Source organism: Streptopelia decaocto (genome assembly GCF_964273445.1).
Source record: "Streptopelia decaocto genome assembly, chromosome: 4".
Taxonomy (NCBI): Eukaryota; Metazoa; Chordata; class Aves; order Columbiformes; family Columbidae; genus Streptopelia; species Streptopelia decaocto.
Window position 1 is genome coordinate 44,349,420 of NC_138658.1, and position 26,833 is coordinate 44,376,252.

Genomic DNA, 26,833 nt, shown 5'->3' on the forward strand with positions numbered 1-26,833 from the left:
TCAGGAAGCCAGGACTAGAAATAACTTATAGAAGCAAGAATTAAAACAAAAATTAGTATTTAGATGTTTGCATGTGGCAAGATATTTAAAGTGTGCTCCAAAGATATCTAAAATATCTGCCTCAGCTGAACAGCAAAACAGAAATGCTGTTTCAGATAGAAAACTAACACTGGGGAAGCATGACTCAGAGAAACAAAATGCATTTCCTCAAGTGATTTTGTTGATCTTTTGCTCCTGAAGCAATCCTACATCCCCTTGGTGCAGGAATTCCAAAGGGAAAGATGAAAATTCAGTTTAATGGATGAAGAGAAATGAGTGAGCATATAGAACAGAAGAAAAAAAATCACTGGGGCCTGGCAATCTAGAACAGTGAAAGAAAAACAGCAAATTAAACCTGATATGAGGTTTCAAGACAAAATAACAAAGAACACACACTTGAAAATGCACAGCAAGACAGACTCTCACAATTGTAAGATAAGATAACTGGAAAATTTCACTCTTAGCCAGAGCAAGCTATGCTTATTACAGTTCCAGTGGAGATTTGCTCTTGACCTATTTCTGAGTCTTTGCTTTCTAAAGCTCTGCAGCAGATCTTCTGGCAACTGTTTTAAGAGCTTTGCTGTCATGGTATTACCCCAAACGACTGCATTATCTATGGTACAGGAATGGCAGCACCAGGTTAGATCAAAGATTTTTGGAATTGAGATACACACCAGGAAGCCTTACTCAAGCCATTCCCCACATTCATCCAATATCACAGTGCTCCCAGAAATCCGGCCCCCCCCCCCCCCCAACTCCCACCCCTAAAAGCTCCACAAAAGCAAAACAAGCATCCAAAGCAGGAGCTCTGAGAAAAGCAGAAGAAAAACAAGCATGCAGTAATATTTCCTCAGCAAATACTTCCACATCAGCAATTTTTTGGTGAGGGATGTCTGAGGCAGCATTTAATAGCTTAAAAACCTCAAAGAATGACAAACTTATTCTTACTTCAAAACAAAATGAAACAAAATCTTTCTTGCAGTATCTTAACTGTGTTTATTCCAAAATTGATGCAAGCAAATCTTGCTACTGTCTTTGAGAAACAGTATCTAAAAGTCAAAATCCAAACAGCTAATAAATGTCAACATTCCTCTGGAAATTAGTAAGCTTCCACCATCAGAACACTTGTCAATATAAGCAAGAACTGCCACCAGCAGCTCTGTGAGGTTGTTCACACTAGCAAATACCGGTCTACTTTGTCAAGAAAAGTTGCAAATCACCTCAAAACCAAGACACAATGCAAAATACCGCAGGATCAAGTGTGCCAACAGGTTAATGAAGTATAAATGTATTGAAAAGCATCTTTACAATTTAGTAAGTCACCCTAAGGTGAAAACTAGTACAGCCAGGAACACCATTTGAGGGGACAAACCTGGGATGAGACTCATCTGGATATACCTACAAAGGACAAAAAGAAATACACAGAAAATAACTAGAGTCACACAATTCACATGGTAACATCAAGCTGCTGTGTAATTCTCAGTAAAAAAATAATATGTCCTTATGGGAAAATGCAAAACCAGCACTGCAGAACACAGTTAGAAGAAAGTGATTTGAACAACCATCTGAAGAAGATATTTATTTTATATCACCTTATATAATTGATAATCATATTATTATGAAGCTATGAAAGGTATTTTCAACTTTTGCCTTACGTCCATAGCCTCACAAAGGTTAAACAAGACTGCATATCATATACAAGAGTGAAAATCAGATTGTGGCAAAGAACAGTTGTTCAACCGAAGTCTTGACCCAGCTTTGTGGCACAAATGCTCTTGGTGATGCAGTCTCTTCCAAGAGGCATTTCAGCTTCTGAATAACTGTCAGTGCAAATTCCAAACCACTCTTTTTTTTTCTGTGAAATGTGTGAACTAGTAAAAATCCATTTAAAGCAACGGCATTCTGAATGAGGACATTTTTAATTAGAAACACAAGTTTCCTGTCTTCGCTGGTAGATGATTGTTTTAAAGCTGATTATATACTTTGGTGGAGAGGGGATACTCTTCAGATGCAGCTATGAAGTATACACATTAAACCCCTACCAGTTGTGATTAAAAAACCCCTAAAAACAACAACAACCAACAACCAAACCAAAACTACACACACACAAAACACCACACACAAGACCAGAGCAATGGCGTGGAACAAACACCTTTCCCTTTCCTCTCAATGCTGGTCAGGAAGCATTTTAGAAATGCTGCTTCAGGAGCCCTGCAGCAGGGCTCAACAAGCATTGGGTCACTCCAATCTCTCAGGGGCAGTGGTGTGGAACTTCTGCAGCATTAAACATCGCTGGTATTTTACCAGAAGCTCTGGTAGCCAGTGTAAATATGTATCTATGTACATTTCCACGCATTACTCTACTGAAAACTACTACTTATATACGTAAATATGACAAAATTTACTAACTTTACTTTCACCTTACAGTTTCTTCAATCACGGCCCCCCAACACAGAGAAGTTTTTTTTTTTTTCCATTCATCTCTTCTTTCTTCCTCCCCTTCTTAATCTCATAAATCTTTTTTCCTTTCAATATATTTTTTTTCTACAGTACCTCATCCACACCTTTTATCGCCTCACCACAAAGGCTTTCCCACCTGTGGCAGGCAGAGGAGACTCCAGACCATTTTCTTCAGTATGTTGTCCATTCTCAGCCTCACTAGTATTTATTATTTATATTTACTAATTGTAGAAACTGACCTTACTATTGCCAACAGCTTTCTAATGAATTTTGAAGTTAAGGGCTTGCTAACAGTGATAGTATCAAGTGTATCACAACTCAAAAGAAACATATTGATGAAGCAGAAGCGCTAAGCCCATCATGAAGGTTCTGCTGTGAAGTTATTCAGTGAATCCTGAGCAGAAGATGGCCAAACCCCAGTAACTATTACCTTGATACTTTGTTGAATTACAGAAGATTGATGAATTTTGCAACAGAAGTTCAGGCCAAATACAACACGAGCAGCAGCAGGTTTTCAAGGGGATGTGGGAAAAAGATCAGTCTAAAACTCTAGTTTCTCACTAGCTTCTTCAGTTCCTCAACTATCTTTTTATAGTTAGCCTTCTGTATGACCTAAGGAAGAACTACACTTGAAATTTCACAAGTAGCTCTTTGCAGCAACAATGCTGCAATACACCAATGCATTGAATCAGATAACACATTAAGAGTAGTTGTTTTACGGTTCTTCAAGCCCATATGTTAATAAATTACAGTTGTGTTTTTTCTAGTTAAGATCTATGTTAAGGAAGAATTTAAGCTGCAAAGACCACTTCAAAACTAACCATAACTGACTGAAGCGTAGCCATAGACAATCTCTTTTAAATCACAGCAAATATAACATTAATCTCCTTAGGAACAGCATGACAGGAGAGTTGAAAACTTTAGTAAAAAAAAAGCAACAAAACGTATGCTGTGCCACTTATGGAAAGAGAATCACTAATAATAGAGTTCAGAGCTTGTTCCTAACAAAACAAGCAGAAGGTGGGGGGCATCCATGAAATCACTGATCCTTAAACTATGCTCAAATAAACCGCAGTAGCAATCTAACAAAGCAGCAAGCAAAAGGTTCTGTGGGTCGTTCTGAAGCAGGGACGACACTATTTCCATGATCCACAATTAGGCTTCTGATCCTAGACCTTCAAATCAGCAGTAATTGTTTCCACTAGTTCCAGAGTTACCTGGCTGAAAAACTGTCCAAGCTGCACTCTGCAGAACACCACTTACACAGCAACACATTCCTATCCTCTGCACACTCACTATGGCAGAAACTTATGTAATTCACAGCAGGTATGTATATCCAACATGCACTGAATGTGCTTCGACGTACTGGCAACTGCGTTGCTCTCATGGCAAAGGCAGTAGGTGTCTAACTGAGCTCAGCACAAGCCTACAAAAACAGGGATCATTCACCACCAATAAACAAAAAAGAATCAATACCCCATTTAAGAGGTAAATGCATTTATTCTAAATACTATTAAACAGTACAGGTAGTGTTATATAACTCAAATATTCAAGTTTCAAAGTCATTTCAATGATTTATTTAACAATGCGCTCACACTACTCTAATCAAAAAGCAGAAGTGTTTCACTGGTTTATCTGACTGTTTTTTAGTGGCCAATGACAACATGAGGCAACACTACAGTTTATGGTTATGATTTAAGGTTCTAAAGAGTTAGTAAGTCTTGGAACAATTAAATAAGATTTACATGTAGCTTCCTACTCTATCAGTGCGTAATAAGTACTTAAACTAAATCCCTATTTACCACTTAATTGTAAGCCAGACCATAAATCAATAATTTGGGGGAGGGGGATAAACAAGCAGCAGCATTTGCATAAAGACCTGCAGAGTGTGCAGTTCTACTTCCCATTTACTGGTAAGCAGTAAAAGAAAACTCTTCTGGTGTTCACAGGATTTCTATGAAGGCTGGTTTCCATGGAGAGACACCTGACTTTCTTTTAAGCAATAAACAAGCTGTTTATTTGCTTTCAATTTGTAAGCATTGAAATGACCTTGCAGAGTGAGAAAGACCAAACCTTCTATAAAACACAAATTATAATTAGCAAGTCAAATGCATTAAGGCAGGGTGATCCAGCTGTCCTAATGGCATTAAATCTAAAATTAAAATCATGCACATTTCAGTGTAACTGTTACAATCCCAGCAGAGGAAGATGCATTACATTAGTGCTTACACTTTTGAGTTTCCCTGCTCCATTACCACATCTGTAATACAACTGTAAAATACAAAAGGATTAAATCACAGTTCTTCATAGATTTCTAATAGTTTCAGTCTGAAATTGTTTCCCTGCAGTATCTCTAAACAAATCTTTCCTAGAAAACCCATTATTACATGTCACAGAACTCTTTAAAGAAGATTTTTGAGAATCCGTGATTTGATGTTATTTGAAGAAAAGGAGATTGTGCTTTTCAAGTGTAAGTTTTCCTCTTGAAAAATTTACCCTTAAATAGGACTGCTAGTCATTTCTTGATGCCGTGAGAAAGACAACGAATACCTTACAGGTGCCGATTTTTTTTTCCCAAAATTTAAACATTTTCCTATGGATATTGGAAAAGTCCAGATGTCTTTACAATCTTAAAGATTTTCAAAATCTAAATATCAGAATAAGCTGATAATTGCTCTTCTACCTCAACATGAGTTACTAGACCTGCAAAACCGATGCATACGTATACACATACACAACCAGTTAAAACTCTGAACACACAAACTAAAAAAAACTTAGTGAAAAAGCTACACATATTTAGTCCAGCTGCAGAGTTTTCATGTTTATGTATATATTTAAGAGTCTACTTCTAATGTATATATTGAACAGCTATTCTACAACTACACTAGTTCAGCATGAATGAGCACACAGATAAGATATTCCTAAGATGAGAAAATTTCAGTTATAAAAAACTTACTTCCAGAGTGACAAATTATAGAAAAAAAAAAAGTTAAAGCAATCGCTACATGTTCCGTTGAAGCTGCTATTTAGTTTTCTACTTGAATAATAATGATATTTATACCACAGTGCTTTCACTGAGTAAGCTCTGACTATTTTACAACAGAAAATCTAAGGCACAGAAGAGGCAAGAAGATTTATCAGGGAGCATTATAGGTGAGAGCGTCAAGGAGCGTCAGTTCTTCAGCCTGTGGCCCATTGTCCTACTTACCCCACCACACCACCTCTTCAAGTTAATTATAGCTAATACCATGGATTTACAGCCTAATTCTCACAGACACTTTTGTAAAACCTCATTTTACAGAGAAGAAAACACAAAGTGCTAAATTCTTCACTCTACATACCTTGTGCAATCCCACTACCACTGCATGGATAGCCAACATAAATTTAGATAAAGACAGCAGTTTTAGCATGCCACACTGTTCTAAACTACAGAAATCAAGAGACCTGCCTAAAGACAGAAACTAAATCTGTAGCATAGTGGGACAGAAATGGATGAGTGCTCAGTTCACGCTTGTATGCTTAACCCATCTCTTCATCTGTGTGACCTCAGTTCCTTACAATTATATGGGACATCGGATCAATACACAGGACCAAGCAAAACAGCGTAAGAAAGTTTTCCAGTTTTTTTTACTAGCTTTCTAACATGAAGCCTTATAAAACTAATTTTTGACAATCTATTTCTTTGCATTGGCATATTTAATTATCTTTTTGTGTTCAGATTACTCAAGAGTACAGCAGAGGAGATAACTCTGACATTTATTATTATGGGTTTTGAGTATTGCTCTGAGTTAGTTATTATTTTAATTTTCTAAAAGATCTTCAAGGTTTATAGCAGAGTGGAAATAGCATTAGCTCACAAAAGCATTACATACAGAAATCTATATTACATCATGAAACAACTGAAGAACTGTATTTCCACCTGAAAAATCATAATCACACCTGTATTTTTTCCATGCAGGTGGTGGAAGAAAGTAAACAGTGATGAGAGGCCTGTAAAATATAAACTCTACTAACCCTGAGTAACTGAAATTGTGAGTACCTATGTTCTTGGCCACACTGATATTTGAATTCCTAAGCAGCAAGGCTGCCCAACTCCACAGTGCCACAATAGTTCATACAGTCATGCACAGCAATGACAACAGTCAGCTACATGACAGTCTCGGCATTGTAATGAAATTATGTAAGCCTCCTAAACATTGACTTCTATGTCTGTAAAAATGCATTTATGTTTCTGTAAATTTATATTTATGTAGAAATGCTTTTATGTTCACATGCTCCTCCTCCACCAGCATAAACACAAAGCCACATTGGTACAGCCACACAATCTGTGGGTTCTGGAAACTGCACAGTTTATTGTACTTGTTCCTCCCCTTTGAAACAGTGCTCGACCCCTGCCTAATCAATGCCAATGCAAGGACTACATTCATATGCTTTGTCTTTGGCAACATGCAGAACCTGCTTCTTGCCAGTTTTCAAGCGTAATCTCCACTTTGCCCTCAGCTATTGTTACCAAAGAGATTTGTGCCATTTTGACTAAAACTAGTGCAGTTACTTTCCATGGGGCAAACAGAGGCTGCATAGCAAGCTGCAGGACCTGGTAATGCTCACTTCGGTGAAAGCACACATAAAACAACAACTTTAAGATTTAGTAACCAAGTGTCATCGCATATCTTTATCAATCTCTTCTTCAGAGTTCAAGTCACTAAAGAATATTTCTAAAAAACAGTGATAACGCTGCACAGCAATACTCACCTAAAAATCAAAGTGAAATACAGAGCATTGAAACGACGAGATTTCCAACTAAAATTGTTATTTCTGAGATTTTAAATTATTCAGAATAGCATACTTTAAAATTTGGCTTTTTATCAAGAACAAGCATAGCTTTAGGAGATGTAAGGGCATGATAATTTTTTAAATCTAAATGTGTTTTCAAAAAATGTTTATAAAAATGAATAGTCTGCAATATGAGCACAATATGTATCAATGGCAGATAATACAGAGGAAAAACTATTTCAGCTCCTTTTTAATTTAATTGCAAGATTTTTTCTAAATGCTTCAAGTTAATGCTATTTTAAGATACAGAAAATACCTCGCTGCTTAATAACCAGAGTCTTGCTCTAATGCAAAACTTATTCTTAGAACACCATGTGCTTTTAACAGGTTTCTTCCCTTTCTCTGTTCTTCGGATTCATTTTTAATACAAGAGATTCTAGTCTTCACAAATGTTCACATTACCAATGCATAGAACTGTACAAAATTAATTACTGCAAGCCCCCTAGAAACAACACAGTAACAGATCACATTGAAATTCTGCAAGTTTCTGGGGACCTTGGGAAATCAAACTCACATAACTGCTGTAAACGCTTACAAGCATTTACAAATATTACAAGCACATTTGACAAAAAAATTAAACTAAATTCTTCACCAGTACAGACTACTTGAATATTATACTTTATAACAAAATTGGAGACATCCTGATGATCATGTAAATCCTCTTCCATACACCCAGGTCTGGTCTTATCCTGCTCTCACCTGAAGCAATGTTCAGGCCTGTGCAGTTCTGATGAACATTTCATGCAGACTGGGGGGAGCATATTTGCATTTTTTTTTTTAATGAGTACAGAAAAACCTGAAAGCAATAACTCAGAATAAGATTAGCTCCTGTTTTCCCAGACTAGTTACTTTCCATCATTAATAATCCTGCCCCATTTAAACTTCAAAATACTCAAAGTAATTAAGCTATGTTGTGCTTGCCAATTCAGAGACACACTTGGGAGTAATATGCATGTTAATCAGGAACATTAGCTGCCAGACTATATGAATTCTACTTCTCATTACTCAATCTTTATTACTGTTATTTAGAACTGTTTTTCAGTTTTGGGAAATAACTCCCCACACACCTCCAAACAGAGACTCACCTCTGAGAATACTTATCCAGAGCTATAATACCCATTTGTTCTAGGGATGAGATGGATTCTTCCATAATCACCAGTTATTAAATAGCTTCTTGCTATCAGGGAACAAATGAAGATGTAGGACATCATCTTTTAATTGCCTAGCAACAACTGTTCTAACATCACGTTTTGACAAGTGGTTTGAGACTTTTCTAGTACAAAAGAGTTGCTGGAGCACAAGCACTATCAGAGATGAAAATCAACTCTGCCTTTCCTGATGGCTAGCTCTGCTTTTCTATCCATCCGCAGAATTTCCATAAAAGTAAAATCCTCATTTCTACTCATAGGAAAGTTAAATGATGCCTACAATGTATTTTGAATCCTTACTCCCTATAGGCTCAGTCTGGCAATCTGTGAAGACAGACAAGACATGCAGTTCTAGTCATGCCAAACCTACAGCAATATGGCAAACTTGGGTTGAAATGCACCAGACGTGAACTAGGAAGCTTTCCTCTCCTGAGATCAGCAGATTTGAGCCAAGCCTCTTTTATTCTATAGAATTTACTATGGAAAACTCTGGTACATGAAAACAAGCACAAAAGCACTGTGTGGACCTTAAAATACATACATGAGATCATCCAGTACATTCTCAACCCATACAACAAAGGTTTGCAATGAATGCAGTGGAAGAGATACAAATCTCTCTCTCAGACTACATTATTAAGACTTATTAAGTCCATTGGCAAGAAGCAACTGCTCAAGTTATAGGAAAGATTATCTGTTATTTTTCTCTTTAAAATACCTTTACTCAACTTTATGATATTTTAGAAGGCAAACACTTAGTTCAGAAAAAGAATTTCAAATGATTCTGTTTCATTATCCAAAAAAACTACCAGAAGTTTAAATATGATATATGTTTGTATTCATATATAATGCCATGTAGTTTTGGACTGCCTTTCTATTTTGAAGGTTGATAACCCAGCATTTTATCAGAAAGGTTGGTGGCTTTAGATAGTAAACTGTGCCATAGTCCAGAAAACCTTGATTTCTCAAAATGCATGTGCAGTTTTATTATTCAATTTGTATTATATCAAATCTTATTTAGAGATTCACCCCATCTGCATATCTTCCTTCTAGGTATATGCATACCAACACATGCTCATATACATGCTCCTTCTTTCCACTGTAGAATCAGTACTATTTACATACATAAGAATTCAAATAATTAGATCAACACAGCTTAATCACAAACCAGTCTTAAAAATACATGTGACACATCCTGTTAGAACTCAGTTGTTCTCAACAGTGTACAGATGTCATACTTGGTTAAAAGAAAATTTAAAAGTCACCTTTCAAAAGCTGATTCAGGTCCATGGCATCATGCAAGACTTTTCTACTGTATCTGCGATCAAACTCGGAATCTAATGAAAAGAATACAGACATAAGATTTGATTTGCCAGCCCCATAAGTTTTACAAATTTTGTGTTGTACTTAAATTCTTCAAAATTACCATATAAGTCTTGGTTCACATGTTCTTGTCTTTTTACTTTTAGTTTCTTATCATTTGATGCTGCAAGTTCAAAAGACTGGATAGGACTGATGTCTGGAGTTGATAGAGGTGTTACATCAGTAACTGTGTCTTCAGACTCCTCCAGGTAATCACCAAACTTTGGTTTTCCTTCTGCTAATTTCACTGCCGACTTAAATTTTTGTTTTGGAGACAGAAGAGCATTCCTACAAGTGTTTGAAGAATGAGATGAATCTGATAAACAGCTATCGGAATCTGTATCAGAACAATCTGTATCTGAGCTTGAGGATGAGGACGAGGAGGAAGAGGATGAGGAAGAAGAGGATGAGGAGCTGAAATTAGTATATTTTTTGCTAGCCTTTTTTATGTTGTTTGACTGCTTAGCTGACTTTGGCCTAACCTTCGTTTTTTTGCCATCATCACTACTATCTTCTTCATCTGTATAATAATCTTCTTCACCTTCTTTAACTATTTTGGGGATTCCAGCAGGAACATTCTCCTGTGCTCCCCTACTTGCTGCAGATGACATTCCAGATGTACCTGCATTCTCCACAACTGGAGAAAGTGACAAAGACGACACATCTCCAAGATGACCTGTGCTGTTTTCGTGGGACTGATCTTCCTGCAAATCTTTCTGCTTTTCTTCACTTTCCTCCTCACAATATTTTGCTTCCTTTAAATTAGAAACCAAATCAGGGTCTGCAAGAACTGCCTTTGTACTGCCTTTCTCTACATATTTACCATTTTCTTCAGCTTTCTTTTTCTCTTCCTCAAAATCACTGTCAAAGAAAGCATGATCCACTTCACCATCTGATACATCTTGAAACTGGTCCATACTGAAATATGAAGTGCCACCTGCAACCATAAGGAAAGGTTTTCAAAGGTTAGCATAAAAATGGATCAAAGTACACTTCAAGTATAATAGTTCTGTTCTTTACTCTTTTCATTCTAGTAATTTGTAATTCTGCAGTTAATTATGTTATATTGCTAGGGACACTCTGTAGTGAGTTTTATGAAGAGATTTTGTGCCACCTTATTGTACACAGCTCACACATTAGATCAAAACGCTTTAGTTTAAGCCAACAAAACCCATCACTTTTTCAAAACTTTTACTGCTAAGGCAATTAGTCCAACATTGTCAGTGGCTAGAGAGTCTTGCCTATGACAAGCAATTGAAGTGTCTTATTTTGTTCTTTTAAGCTGGGGTCATTTTAAGCTAGAACCACTAATGAGTTACCATCAATTTGGATTTTATATTAAAAACCTTGTTTGTATATGGTGGTCACCATCTTGGCTGCCTCAGCCATTCGAACTGCTGACTTACAGCACTTAAAGTAATAGCAAGTTCAATTTGCATCAAAAGATCCATGGCTCTGTAGGTTACATTGTAACAGATGTATGGCAGGAGAATCAGAACATTTTACAAGATGGATGGTCTCCCTTAAACCACATATAGTTTATTGTCATTGCAAACCAAGGTGAAAAAGGAATTCCTAAGCTTACTTTGAGACTGTAAGGCTATTTCCAAGAAAACTTCTAGCTAAAATTACTTCAAAATAAGGAATTTTTAACAGTCTGTGTCACTCAGTTGTCTTGCCACTTCTCAAATAATACTCAGCTCTAGGGGAATTTGAAATGTGCTTTTTGTATTTGGGGTGAATGACAAACCTTAAAAGCAAAAGGTGTGGAATCTCTTGTGGTTTTAAGATTCACAAAGCCAAAAAACTGAAAATAGACTTAAGGTTATATGCTGTATAAAACTGAAAATGCTATTCAACAACAGAAGCAGAGGTGAACTTTGGTGCCATGAAGAGAAACTTATTAAAGCACCTAGCTTCTCCAAAAGCAATAGAAAAAAGGAGTAAAGCACCTGGGAACTCAATTTGAAATGCTACATAGAATTTTTCCATCATCATTTCATGTCTCATGATCCCTGGCTTCAGGCAGCTTGCATAGTCTGCAATGTCCAATTGTAATTTGAATTCCTGAAGTTTTCCTAGAACAGCTTACTAGAAGAATAATGCATCAAAACATGTACAACAGGAGAAAAAAAACAAAAAAGCACACACACACACAAAAACACCAACAAAAAAAAAAACAAACCACAACTCAGAAGAGAGTAACACATTATTTACATTTAATTTTCTACTTCATGTAACCTAAACCAGAATGGAACCAAGCAGAAGTTTGGGCACTACCTGCAGATTACAGATTATTAATTATTTATTTAGCAAGTACAATTTGGGCAAAGCCATTTCTATGACAAAAATGAATACAGGAAGTACAGAGTTAAAATTAAACCAAAACCCTTTCTTCTCCATGATGCAAGGTTTTTATCACTTAAGGCACTAACACATCACCAGTTTGTAGCTTCAGATAGGTTATGACTGATAGGTAAAAGCAGCCATGTGGCATATTTCACTTGTCTCAAACACACACAGTTGATACACTGTTAGCACTGCTGTACATAAATGCTGTACATACTGAGCATAAAATAAGGCAAAAAAAAGGTTTGCAGGTGGACGCAGACCAACAAGTACAACTTGAAATATAAAATTTTCTTGATTGTAATATACACGCCCATGTATTTTTAGTTTATGTAACACTATGCCTGCAAAGGAGACTAAACTAACAGTATCTCACTGGCTATAATATAATAGGTGGTCATACCATGACTTCTCAGATGTCTCTTTTCTGAACATGATCTTTTAAGTGAGGACAAGGTTTAACTCAGCAGCAAAAAGGCAGAGTAGAGATGGCAAAAGGATATAAAAGATAGCCAGGAGCCTATACAGTCCTTTCCATCATTAGCACCAGCCAAGGAGCCCACACCTTCCCACCTTGCATGACTTGGGACTAGCTTACCTGCCAGTGGGCTGTTTTCTATGAAAACTGAGCCATAACTGATTCACAGACAGCAACCACTGTTAGCAGGAGAAATGCAGTTTAGTAGTCTGACTGCTTAAGAAGCAGCAGTTGTTAACACCAGTCACTTCATTGCCAAATGCTCCTTCCAAATGCTCTGGCACAAACCCCTAATTACTTCAGCCTTCATCTTAATGGAAACCAGGCATGCTGCGTTGGGCAGTTTCTCTCACTGACACTCTAATTACTCACAAACTAAACATTAATGAATTTTGTAGTTTCCATTAAAAACAAACAAGAGGATATAAGTGAAGAGATGGTATTTTTGGTTCCTATTGCCCTCATGCATTTAGAATGTCTTTAAGGGAGCTGGAATTTGCCAAGTAGTAATACGGAAGTAGCAATTTTGCTGATAAACAATGCCAAAATTAATAAATTGGCTGTGCATGTACACACATACACACACACCACTTCATATACAGGGCATAGTGCATTTTTATTTCTGTGAGAAGGACACAGTTCTCCTATGTTATTAGTTGTTAAAATATAGAATCAACAAGTGATATTCTGAAATCCCAATAAAGCAGTCATTAGGGTCAAATAGTTATCATTAACTGCTGATTCTAATGACCACCATATTTATTTACAAAGAAGTATATGCTTCCTGTGGCTTTCTGCCATGAAACCCTCTAACACAAATATGATAACTCAAATGAGCGGGTTAGCCTTTATTTGTCAGATCTTTTTTAACTGTAATATTTCCACTCCCTCTGTAATTCTCTGTTTCTCCCCCTATTTCTTTTAATTGCAACACCCACCCATTACCACAGCCAAGAATATCCATTCCTGTTTGGCTCTTCCTCACTGCAGTTCCTCCTCGTTTATACCACTTTTTAATCCCTTCACCTGTAAACACCAATCTTGAGCCATTTAATATCGGAAAGCAGTTGTCAAGCAGCGAAGGAGAACATGCAGCCTGGCTGTTAGGGTAGTAGGGACTCACACTTTCTCATCATCTGACTACATGCCAAGATCATGTCCATGTTCTCACCAGACAGCTACCACAAGAGCAAAGACCACTCAGCTTCAGCCTGCTGCTGCGCTGCCAAGAGGACAAGAAGTATTTTGACACCTCCCTCCATGGTAAACAAAGATCAAGATCTTATTAAGGCTAAAAGCATTGAGTGTTTTTTCCCTGTCAACTGCAAACCTGCCAACTACACCACCTGAAGTATTTTTGTTGGTAATGCCTAATAGCAGGCCTTTAGGCATGGCTGCAATATAAAGTATAAAGATAAGATAGCATGTAAAAAGTGATATAGTGAAGATACGGATTTAGATGCGAGTTTGCATTTCAACATATACTGCCTTTTGATAACATTTTTGAATGTTGGAAACTAACACTTATGAAGTACATTAAGTACCTAGTGAAATATTCAAGGTGTTTTAAACTTGCTTAAACCTTTAAGTTATATAATCAATCTTTCACTTTTTTTCATGCATACCATCTGAAATACATGTATCAGAGACTACTGAAATAAATCACAAAAAAAACCACACAAAAACAACTCAACATTAAAGAACAAGCAGCAATCAACTTTCTTTAAACATTCTACTTTCATATTCAAGGAAGAGAATGGTTCATAGAGAAAAAGAACAGCTTTCCTCTCTATCTAGTGAAATACAAATTCCTAGCATGCAGAACATCACACTCTGAATTTGTATGCCATACATCCTCTGAAGGCCTTAAGTGCTTTCAGGACATCTTAAGATCCTGGTATTTAATAAAAGTAGAAAACAAGCTCCTTACGCATGCTGTGGGCTGAATCAGAAATTTCTGACCTTACTGTGTGCATACTGTGCATCACCACAAAACCCATAATACAGCACAGCTACAGTACACTCAAGATGAGTCAACAATATGTTTGTTGCAAGAAAAAGGAACAGACGTCATCTTAGGATATATTAACAACCATATATGTAAAGTATCAGGAGGAATAATAACGTTGTATTCAGCTCCAACTAGGCACCTTCTGGTTTAGAGTTATTAATTTTGCTTTGTAAGTATAATGGATACAGAAAGAAGTAACCAGGCAGGCAACCTTCTCCCAGCCCATACAATTAGTGCTCCCACAGATTGCACCTTTCCTTTCAGCTCCAACTTTCTACCTCCTCAGAACAGGGACCCACTGTCCTGATCCCAGAAAGCAGAAACAAGTGTTTGAGAGCTAACAGGTTGGAAGGTCCAAGCGTTTTAATTAAGGATTTATACTACCAATGGCAGATGTTCTTTAGGACACTCCAAAATCCTCTGACTCTTATTTACTCATTATTGCCCCCCATCAGGGATCCTGCCCCCTTGTACCTGCTGACTACCAAATCACCTCTTTTTATTATGAACTTGGGCAAGGGTGAAAATGCGAAACGTACCATCTGACTAACATTTAAAAAAATAACAATCATTAAACAAGCTACCACGTAAAAACACACCAGTTCAAACAAAAGACAAAGAATCATACATTGTTTGATAGAAGTATCAGAGCTTCTAGAAGGATGTCCTTCATAAGGCACTTCACCTTTACAAGCAGGAGTGATGCCACACATGTCAAAGTCTCCTGGGCCTACTGCCATGCCCTGTTCCCCACTACCTGGAAGAGTCCTGCCTCCAGCTCTCCCAGGGACCAAACAGCAGGAAGACTCCAGGGGAAAAGTGGCCACTGTATGTGCCCAACCTGTGCTCCTGCTTTGTGCATTGCACGCAGCAGAGGTATGGCACAGAAATGCTTAGAACCTGCAGATGCCTATCTGCTCCTGTTGGGAAGTCAGACCTCAAAACTAAAGCCCTAAGAAAGTTTAAGAGCATTGAAAGTTTCATCCAAGAGTTCACTATCTATACTGTGCACATGCCACTTTTCTTGGCATTTTCTGGATTTGCCCCTGAGCCTGTCCCAAAATAGATAGCAGGACCACAAAGGAAACAACTACACCACTTCACAAACTACTGACAGAGTTTGGCAGCAGATAAATCACAGCATACTACAGAATACCAGGCCATCCCTACCAAGTGGCACAACACATGACCTGCCTCCAACAGAAATGTTCGCTGGACTAGAACTTTGTTCATGCTTCTAATGTTATGGCTTTAGTCTGCTAAGTGACATGACTACACAAATAGGCAAATCATCAGCATCTCCCTCAACACTGTGCATAGATGTGCTTCCACACAGATCAAACAGATGTGAGTCTTGAGACCACACGATTACACCTATTCTCGCATTTCGGAAAATACATATACGGTTCTACAGAGACAGTGATCACATTCTCCATAGCCACTGAAAATAATATGCAACTCCGTTAATTTTCAGTGAATATATTTCTATGTAAAAGGAACAAGCACCATCTGGTACAGATGAGCAGGGTAAAGTACAGAAATTCAGTCACTAAATCAGCATACAAGAAATAGATTAAACAGATATCACTTGGGAATAGTCTGAATATACTTATGTTTCCTTAGAATGTGTGTAGGGAGCAAATGAAGTAAACATGTCTTGAGATCCTCGCTCGCTTTATATTTTTGACTTGTTCATTTCTTCAGATGATAAGTATCAGTACGGAAGAACAGATAAAATGCTGAAAGATAGGGCTCTCTTTTGAATTCAACATAATATGGGGTTCCTGGAGTTCTAGTGTTTATTATGTTATTAAAATGAAACATTTCAAGAATGACAAATACACATCACTGAATTGTGACAAACATCAGTTGAGATTGTTGGATGGGAAAACATTAGCCAAAGAACACAGGTCATGTTTTAGACCATTGCTACCACCAGTTTTGGTGAAGCATAAGGCCAAGAAGCAAAGAATTAAAAAAAAGCTTTAAAAAGCAGCTCTGGCAGAAGTACTAAGGTACATCTATCATAATAATGGTCTGCCTATCTCCCATGAATTTAAGGAGATATCACGAGCTAGCTCACTTTCAGACTCTTACCTCTAAGCCCCAGATATATTATTACATCGTCCAACTGGGCAGACTTTCAAAATCTCTGTCACCTATGCCACTGAAGACCATGTCACCTATCCTGCAAATTTTGAAAGACTCCCTAGATAAGCACCTGTATGTGTTGCTGGGCCAAGCCTCTGAAGAGACTGGCCAATTACACTTCCAAAGCCTTAACAGGGTCTGCAGTCCTGATGGCCCTCTGAATCTGTGTTAACTCTTACACAGAAACATGGGACCCTCTGAATGCCCTTTTAAACATGGGAGAGCACAAAAACAACACAAAAACCCCAGTAGCTCGTAAAAGCTTTAAGACCCAAGAAAAAGAAGGGAATGTCCCAAAATTACTTGTTCTCTCCTTTTCTCTGGTCTCTATGCTAAACAATTACGAGTATTATCTAGGCTGAGAAAATACAAAGGTACAACATATGCACTACATAACCAACCAATCAACAAAAAAACCCACAGACAGGATAAAGCGGTGGGAGAGCCTGAAGCAGTCCAAAAGCCAAGTCCAGATTTCTGGAAATTACATTTTAAAATTCCAATTACTTTATAAACCTACTCTTCAGCTAATGTCTGGTAACCAATTTTCTAGTAATAATGACTTCATTTTAGTCTTTAAATAACTCCTCTGAAGAATTTAACTTTGTGGAACTTTGCTCTCTCTCCATCAACAACTGTGATTGCTTTCTATGCAAGGAAAAGAGATTAACTATTTTTTCACAGAAGCAAAAATGTGCACAATGCACTCTATTGAGCACCTTATAACAGACAAAAGTAGGGACACAAAAGCAATTTAGCACTGCTATTTCTGTCACATTAATTCAATCCCACATAATTTTCCTGCTGTTTCTATGAACGTTGTGTAGAAGTTTTAACTACATAATTTTAAAATATATACATGCCCAAAGGCAAACTAGATGCTTTTAATATATGTTTTATAGTAAGAATGAGCAAGTGTAAATATTTGTATACTGTAATAAAACCGATTTCTGAAAAACTGTGTGTAACAGAACTGTAAGCGAAAAACTTCAGCAAGGTATAAAAGTCACATGACCTTAGATTATGTTATACCATAAGCCATCCTGCACTATACTTTAAAATGCCAATTTCCCTAACACACTGTAAAAACTCCAGAAAACAAAAGAGCTTCATAAGCACAACATACATTGCTTTTCATTATACCATCTCGCTGATAGGCTTTGGAATGAGCTCAGTACTCTGCCCTGCTGCAGGGGCTGCACACACGATAGCCAAGGCAAGGCCCGGGATCTGCAGTTACCTCTTTTCCGATTTCCACACAAATTCAGAGGGGCCAAGAGATTCGGCGGTCAGTTATCTTTCCAAACTGCAGCCGTTGGGAACCGTTAGTGCAGGGCAGGGCGAGTCACAACACCGCCGGCCTGAGGAAACTGCCCATCATTTACAACAACACACTCGAAGCTATTTACAGCGACCATTCCGGTTGACTCAATTCGCACTAATTACACACCGCCAAAACACTTGACTAAATTCTATTCGAGCACCGCTTCAGCGCGTCCCCCCTCGCCCGACAACTTTAAGGGCGGCGCGCAGGACGCGGTAACTCGCTCCCAAAGCCGGCGACAGGGACAGGAAGAAGGGCCGCAGCCCCGCGCGGTACCTCGAGGGAAAACCTCCCATTTCTCTTCCAGCCCCCCCGGGGAGCAGAGAGAGCAGGCCCGGTACTGAAGCGGGTGTAAAACATGTCTCATGGCACCGTGACTAAACTCTGGCGGCGCAACGCCAGCCGCATCCCCCAAATACCGTGCGCGCAACGTGCCTGGGAGACACCTACATACGTGTCGCTCAGGCACGGACTCAAGTAGGAAGACAACAAATTAAAAAATAATAAAAATATAACTTATGTAATTATTAAATATATATATATATATATATAAAAATTAAACAAAAACAAAAAAATACGTCCCCCGCCTTGTTTGATGAGGCAAAAATTACCACAGGTGGGGTAGGAAAATGCCTATCGCCCCCTCCCGCCGCCCCCAACGGCCACACACCCGCTCTCCGGGCACCTTCCGTGGGGAGGAGGCAATCAGCGACGCCGAGACGGAGCCCCGGAGGCCCCGCTGCCGCCAGACCGGGCCGGCAGCCCCGGAAAGCAGCAGCCGCCGTCTCCCCTCACGGCTTCGTTGTGGTAACGGCGCAAGCCGCCGGGGCAGATACTCACACGCACGGGAGGAAAGAGAAACAGAGTGCAAGAGGGAACCGCGCAGCGTTGTGGCCGCAAACCCGATGCTGCGCTTCTACGCAGCCCGGGCCGGCCCCCTCGCGTCGCCGGGCGGGGAAAGGCGGTGCCTGTGGGGGGCGGGAAGGCAGCCGGGGAAGTCCCGGCCGCCCCGCCTTCCCGCCCCTCTCGGCTCCGCAGGAACGGGGGGGGAAGCTGGAACTGTCCCTGGGGCGATGGCGCCCCAAGTTGAGGTGATAGTCCCGAGGCTGAGGTGATGGGGCTGCATGCTGAAGTTAATAGTCCCCCAAGCTGAGGTGACTGTCCCCAGATGGAGGTGATAGGGCTTCAGGTTGAGGTCGTGGGGTCAGATGCCAAGGTGATGCTGTCTCCAGTTGAGGTGATGGGAATCCAGGTTGATATGATGATGCTCTGTGTTGAGGCAGTTAGGTCCCATGCTGAGGTGATAGTGCCCATAGTTGAGGTGATGGTCCTCAGACTAAGGCAATGAGGCTTCAGATTGAGGTGACAGAGCTCCATGTTGAAGTGCCTGAACCACATGCTGAGGTGATGATGCCTCAGGTTGAGATAGTAGTGCTCCAGGCTGAGGTGCTGGCTTTTCCATTTTGAGGTGATGGCATCCCAGGTTGAGATAATGATGTTCCAGTTTGAGGCCATGAGGCTCCATGCTGAGGTGATGGTTTTCCTTGTCGGGGTAAGAGTGCCTGAAGCTGGGATGATGGCAGTCTTTGTTGAGGTTCTGACAGCCCACATGGTGGGATGGCAACCCACATCAAGGGCATGGTGCCCCAGGCTGAGGTCAAAGTGCCCCACCTCGAGGTGGTGGTGTCCCATGTTAAGACAACAGTGCCCCAGGCTGAGAAGATAGGCCCTCATATTATAGTGGCAGGACTGTGGGACCAAGCTACACATCCTGAGAAAATGGAGCGGGACAACTGATCTGGATGGCTTCTTGGGACATCTGACTCAAATCTTTGGGGTCGGATCAGGATATTTCTGTGAGTGAACCTGATCTCAGCATCCTTGAATCTCAGCAGAAGTATTGCAGAAACATGGATGAAGCCTTCAGGGAGAGTTTAATTACTTCCAGCACTCACTAGGTAAGTGGTGACTACCTGCCTGTGATCTGCCACCAGGAAGCAGTAGTATCCTGTATAAGGGTGGGAAAGTTTCAGCTCTTTCAAAAGGGTCAGATGTTGGTATTTCTTTAATAATAGTGTTACCTTCTAACAAATCGGGAAGGAATTATGTGAAAAGGCTTCTAAATTACTGATCCAAGCATTTAAAACTAAAAATTCAACTTTACTTTGGCCCCATTGTTCATCATGGAAAAGATGTAACGATATGACCACGTGTTTTTTTCTGAGTTGAATAGGGGCTGTGCAGTCAAGACAACTGTTGTGTATAAGTCCATGTTTCACTTGGCACATGAACATGCATACACATAGAGGCACAGATATATGTGTGTGTGTATGTGTATATATAGAGACACATTTTTAAATATAAATAGTGAATGTGTCAGAACACTACAAGAAAAGAAAGAAAATATCTTGATTAAGACAGATGAGCGTCTCTACATTAACTAGAGTCTAGTCCTACTTGTGCTACACAGTGTTTAATGGAGGTTCTGCAAATTATGTAGACTAACTTTTCATGCCTGGCCATGTGCTTCATTCTTATTTTTCTGTAACCTTTCTTGACTCACTGTTGAAATGCTGAATAATCACAACTGCGGCTAAAATCAGTGAAAGCTGTATTTGGAAATTATCAAGGGCTATAAAATGCTGAGCACTCAAAAAAATTGTCTTAGGTCCCTCACATTGGGTGCTTTTTGTCTTTTTAAAATTTTTTTCTTTTTTTCCTGTGTGTTGGGTTCCTAACTGCAAATATACAAAATAAAATGCTATTGTCTTGAAAAGGCATAGCAAAAAACCTAAATTCAGTTAATATTAGTGTAACTTACAAATTTTGTAGAAATATTGGCAACAAAATTAATAGTTCTCTTCTGAGAACAGTTCAACTCATTTTCAGTAGAGGAGGAATGGTGCCTAATGGAAAGATAGTATATGATTGTGTAAAGTCTATATCTTAATGTTCTTACAATGGCATTCTTGTAAAGAGAAAAAGACAGTGTAAGTAGAAATTTTCCAGTTGTAATATAAAAACACTGAGATAAAATTTTATCAGACCAGCTCTTTCTGCTTTAATGTTGACAGATTGTTTATATGGTTTCCACTGAAATGTGCTGCATTTTATGTTTTCAGTCAAGTCCAAAGCATCTACCATTGTACGGGAAGTTTTAAAAGGCAAAAAATGTTGACAATTTTGAGCACCTTCATTCTACTAGCCTTTGAGAAATAATCACAATCATTTTCTTGAGTTTCTTGAAAGGTATCAAATAAGAGTTAAGACGCTGAGAAAACATAACAGACAAGCTCCTTTTCTCTTGCTCTATTAGCCAAGGTTCATGAAATCAACTGCATCCACTATCCAGTAAATATTGTTTCTCTCTTTCCTATGTTTGTTCCTATCAGTGTTAGTTATCACTTTTCCATACCACCAGGTTTAAAAGTTCATGAACACTTCTGGGTTTTGTGCCCAAGAGGCTTTTAAGAATTTCTATGAACTCTTAATGTGACTATAACTACAATGTAGCACTACTGCAGTTACAAAAATGCATGTAATTAATTCAAAGTTGTAAGTATGCTAAAAATATGAACTAAGTATTTGCTTTATGCATCTTTTTCCGCCTATAGTGTAAATTTCTATTTCAATTGAGAAATGGCAAATTGCAAACCTTTATAGCAATATGATCTGAGCCAGAAAGGCTCACAAAACAGAAAGTAAATGTGAAAAAAACTTTAGGAAAGTATTCATTTTAGGCTTGTCTAAACATTTTAAAGATGCAAATTTATTGAAGTTCAAAGTTTGCAGTACTGTGAAGGTGAAAGTTACAAGATTGTCACTAAAGACAGATGTAAAAGTGTTCAGACCAGTGGGGCTTGTCAAGGCCATGTTATAAACAGGTAAATTACACTCCTAGCTCAAAGGAAAAGAGTGAAGATGCTGACTCTTCCCCTAAATCAGACATAATTTCTGTTTTCAAACAAGATTAAAATAGTCTTAGCTTTGTAGGAACGGTATTTGCTGTAATGCTTGATCAAGGTAGAGTTTGAATATCTTATGAACTAGTTCCACGACTGAGTAAATAGTTACAAAAGGAGAATAAAATAACCCCAAGTTCAGAAAATTGACCTCCGAAGTCCTTTTGTCTTGTACAGAAAAGTAATTTTAAAGTACAAAAGGGGAAGTTCAAATAACACTGAAGTAAACTTGAAAATTGCCGTTGACTTCAGTGGAGCTAGAATGTCATCTCAAATATTAAGAATTGTACCTCAGGTTGAAAAGTCATAGAATCTTATTACAAACCACAAGAAAAACAACTAAATCTCCCTCTACTTCTGTGGATACACCCTGGAGTTGATTTAGACATATCTAATTTGGGGTATGATGTGCAAATCCTAGCTAAAATTGGTGGGATTACTCATTCAGATAAGAACTGGTTTTGTGCGTAAGCACTGCAGGACTAAACTGTTATTGCAGGTAGGTTTATTTTTTTCTCTTCCTCTCCACTTCTGAGAATTAATACTCTAATAAGAAAATAATCTCTGTTTACACAGGACTAACAGCATTACATGCTCTGCTTCAGGTTAATTTAAAAATTCAGCTCCCTTAAGTAGTTTTGACAGAGGCCCGGGCAGTTTCCTGAATGCATTTGCACTAGAAGGCCTCCACACACTCTGTCTGGTTTCTTGTGTGGATCTTTATTAAGATCCAAGAATAGATCTTGAACTCAGTCCAAAGCCCTGTATTTCCTGAAATCTTTGAGGAATAAAGTGTGTGCTGGGAGATGGATCTTTGATTTTTGTTTTCTGCTTGATGAGAATAAAATAACTTTATAAGAAACCTTCTGGCATGTTGGGCTTTATCCAAAAGCTTTCAGACTCTGAAAGACCCACTCTCCGTTGGTCTTAATGATCAGGCGTATTGAAAAAACTTTGTTCCCCAAGCCCCTTGGTGAAGCATCAAGATCTTTTGGCACATGGTAGTTCACATGGCAATGGACTGTCATTGCATTAGTAGTTTCACTGTTATGGTATGATTTTCACCTTTAGTCACACTACTTAAGTAATCAATTTTGGACACTCTGTGAATGGTCTGAGCTAGCATATAAAAGGTCTTTGTGCAATTGAATATCCACTAAATAGAATAAACTGTGTAATAAAATAGTATTTAAGTTACTGTAAGGACTTTGGATCAGATTAAGGAGCAGTGTCTCTTTTCATTAGTGACTGAAACGGGAGCTAAAATCACTTCGAAATTACTTTGGGATTCTGAGGAGAAATACATTGCTATGCAAACCCCTAACAGATAACGCCATGTGTATATGGAAATAATTTTGTATACAGACGTTTTACAGAATGCGAATAAATCAAGAGGACTTGAACCCCAGCACCAAAAGCCGTTGTTTAAAAGGTAACATTCAGGGCTATTTTGCACAGAGTAGTGGCAATCTGAAAAGTGTTTCCCACAAGTCTGAATACATGCAAACACTTTTGCAGTGTTTAACTTTCCCAATGGGATACTGCTCTTAAAATGAAATCCATGCCTATAAATCAACTTTTGCACAGTCTGGCTTCCTCAAGGAAAGAATTGTCTTTCACTCCTACTCTGAAGAGAACAAGGCCTCCCACTCTGGCTGTGGTTGGTAGCTGCTGTGAACCTGTCATTGCACCACACCTATGGCAAGGTGAACAAGGATCCCAAGCACGGCTGAAATATGGCAGAGCTTTTGCCATATGAGGAATTTGTTGTCAGAATCTGCCACAAGCAGTTATAAAACATCAGACCAGAGGAGGTGGGGGTAGTGATGGGAGTGCTTGCAGGCTTTGTCTGGGGTACTGGGGCTGTTTTGGGCAGAATCCCTGTTATATCATTTAAATCGCTGTTCTATCAAGTTTTTATATCTGAAATCACACAGAATCACAGAATGTTAGGGATTGGAAGGGCCCTTGAAAGATCATCTAGTCCAATCCCCCTTTCAGAGCAGGAACACCTAGATGAGGTTACACAGGAAGGTGTCCAGGTGGGTTTTGAATGTCTCCAAAGAAGGAAACTCCACAACTTTCCTGGGCAGCCTGTTCCAGTGCTCTGTTACCCTCACTGTGAAGAAGTTGCTTCTCAAATTTAAATAGAACCTCCTGTGTTCCAGTTTGTACTCCTTGCCCCTTATCATTGGTTGTCACATAGAAGAGCCTGGCTCCATCTTTGTGACACTTACCCTTTATATATTTATAAACATTAATGAGGTCGCCCCTCAGTCTTCTCTAAGCTAAAGAGACCCAGATCCATCAGCCTTTCCTCATAAGGGAGATGTCCCACTCCCTTCATCATCTTTGTGACTCTGTGCTGGACTCTCTCCAGCAGTTCCCTGTCCTTGAACTGAGGGGCCCAGAACTGGACACAATATTCCAGATAATATTCCAGATAATACAGTTACTTATGGTTTCCCTTGGCTGATCAAAGGGGTACAGGCAGAAGGCTGCGTACAGCGCCTACTCATGAAGGGGCCTGGACCTCAGAGACACTCCAGGGCCTCGGTGCAACAGCCAGACCACTCCGGGCCCCGCTGGGCAGAGCCGCGGCCTGCAGCCCCCAGCTTTCCGCGGGTCCCTGCTCCACACCGCAGCGGGCGGGCATCCCGCAGGGCAGCACGTCCCCCTCCTGGTTTAGTCCGAGAGCAGTAGCTGCCCGACCTGTGCGCCGCGCTACAGCGGAGCACCGCGGGGCCCACTCCGGCGCAGGACGGTCGGTCCCGACCGCGGGGCGGCGCGGCGGCCGCACATGTCCCCGGCCGGCCCGCCCGCCTGCCCGGCACCGCCTCCGCCTCCTCCCCCTCCCGGTCACGGAGCGGCACAGCGGGGCCTCCCCGGCTGCCGCCACGGCGCTCGGCTCCCGCCGCCCACCGGCGGGCAGCGCTGCCTTCTCAGGGGCCGCCAGGAAGCGGCCAGGCCGCCGCGCACCCGCCTGCCGCCGGGCATGAGCTCCGGCTCCCCCGGCGGCCGCAGCGGTGCCAGTGGCGGCGGCGGGCGGCGGAGGAGGCGGCGGAGGAGAGAAGGGGGCCCGAGAGCGGCGACCTTCGCAGGGGGCTGCCGCGGCGGGAGATGCTCTTGCTCCCAGCGGCGCCAGGAGCAGCATGTTCCCCGGTGCCGACAGCGCTAGCAGTACGGCCGGGCAGCCCGAGGCGGCGGGGGCTGCCTCCCCCGGCCCGCCGGGTTCGCACGGCCCCAGCGGTGAGGCCGGCCGCCGCAGCGCTCCGGCGGCCGCCGCTGTGGCCGGCGGCGGCGAGGAAGAGACGGCGGAAGATGAGGAGGACGAGGATCCCGGCTCGTCCCGCTTCGTGCTGGCGGCGGGGCTGGGGCTGCTGGCTGTGTCCGTCGTCCACCTGGGGCAGGAACGGGCCGAGGCGGGGGGCGGCGGGCCGCCGTGCCTGGCCCTGCTGCTGCTCCGCCTCACCCTCTACGCGGGCTGCGCCGCTGTCGCTGCCGCGCTGGGCACCCTGATCGCCCTCGTCTGTCGCGGCCGCCGCCGCCTTCCGCCGCCGGAGTTCGCCGCCGTCGCCGCTCCGGTGTTGCGGGTCACGGTGGTAAGTGGTGGCGGGGAGCGGGGCGGGCGGCGGGGCGGCGCGCCCTCCCCTTCTCAGCGGCGGGAGAGCGGGAGGAGGGGACGGGGCGACGGGGCCCTCGCTCCGACGCGGAGTGCTGGGCCACCCAAACCCGGTGTCCCGCTGTCTTCCCGCGGCCGCAGCAACCTGACCATTCTCTGCGCTCGTCGGCGCTTTACATGAGAAAAGTTGTGCTGGACGGTAGCAGGCTGGCAGGGAAAATCGAGACTTTGTTCTGAGAGAGACCTTCGGATTGTGGAACGCTCATATAGCAATTTGTTGTTGGCTGTGTCTCAAATAATTTTCTGCTCCTTCAGTTGAAATGTCATTAGTAAAAGAGGGAGACGTGTCCAAAGAGCCAGTGTAGCTTTGCTTAAATGCGTGCTTTAAAGTTGGGCAGCTTTAGATAGTGTTATCATAATGCCTCAAGGAGGTACCAATGTGTTCTCAAACAGCTGCAGACCTCTTGTGCAAAAGGTAAACAAATTTATTTTCTGTACATCTAAAACATATTAACTCATGTTCATGTGCTCTTTGTAGCTCACTGCTTAGGAGTGTTGTTTTGGTTTCTTCTGAATGGGACTGGTAGCACAAGGTTTTTGGAGACTGACTGCAGGTGCTGGTCAAAATAACTTTCCTCCCATCCATGCCCCTGCTCCCTATCAAGTCATCCAACATTCCAGACCTGATCCTAGACAGGTGCAAAAAAGCTGCTGCTGAAAATGAAGGTCTGCTTGTGCTCCTGCTCTTCCCATGGGTCACAGGGATGTGTGCATGGCCCCTCGCCCCTGAGTCATAGACCTTAGCCGGGTGAAGTGCTGCAGCAGCAGACAGTACCACGTAAGTACTGTTTAACTTTGGTAGTGTCATGGAGGGTACCCGAGAGTGCTTTGCAGAGAAAAAGGAGCATAATTTGTGCCACCTTGGTGTACAGGCTAGCTGTTCTGCTGACCCAGTTCATTGCATTTAGTACATGCGCTCTTCTTGTTAGTAGCAAGTAGATGACCCTGTTGCTTCTGTGTTTTTGGGTTGCAGTCGATGCAGCTGAATTTTCAGAAAGCAGAGAGTGCTGACAAGGCACCTGTTAGAAATCACTCGC

General features: G+C 41.0%; 2 protein-coding genes across 7 annotated transcripts in view; one reads left to right on the forward strand and one right to left on the reverse strand.

Annotated features, from left to right (window-relative positions):
* CFAP97 (cilia and flagella associated protein 97) overlaps positions 1 to 19,101 on the reverse strand; it is a gene marked incomplete at its 5' end in the record, with an annotated part of 31,048 nt that extends 11,947 nt beyond the window's left edge. Inside the window, 4 exons of one of the 5 annotated variants that reach the window (XM_082050747.1) lie at positions 9,743 to 9,814; positions 9,904 to 10,776; positions 12,787 to 12,845; positions 18,993 to 19,032. In XM_082050747.1, coding sequence (XP_081906873.1) covers positions 9,743 to 9,814; positions 9,904 to 10,756 — 925 coding nt within the window. Of the gene's footprint in view, positions 1 to 9,742; positions 9,815 to 9,903; positions 10,787 to 12,786; positions 12,846 to 18,822; positions 18,845 to 18,992 lie in introns of those variants that run through there. The other 4 variants (XM_082050746.1, XM_082050748.1, XM_082050745.1 and 1 more) reach the window with 4 other exon arrangements.
* Positions 19,102 to 24,982: 5,881 nt separating this feature from the next.
* SNX25 (sorting nexin 25) overlaps positions 24,983 to 26,833 on the forward strand; it is an 84,383-nt gene continuing 82,532 nt past the window's right edge. For both annotated transcript variants that reach the window (XM_082052031.1, XM_082052032.1), the window contains exon 1: positions 24,983 to 25,716. In XM_082052031.1, coding sequence (XP_081908157.1) covers positions 25,267 to 25,716 — 450 coding nt within the window. In that variant the 5' untranslated portion in view covers positions 24,983 to 25,266. The remainder of the gene's footprint in view (positions 25,717 to 26,833) is intronic.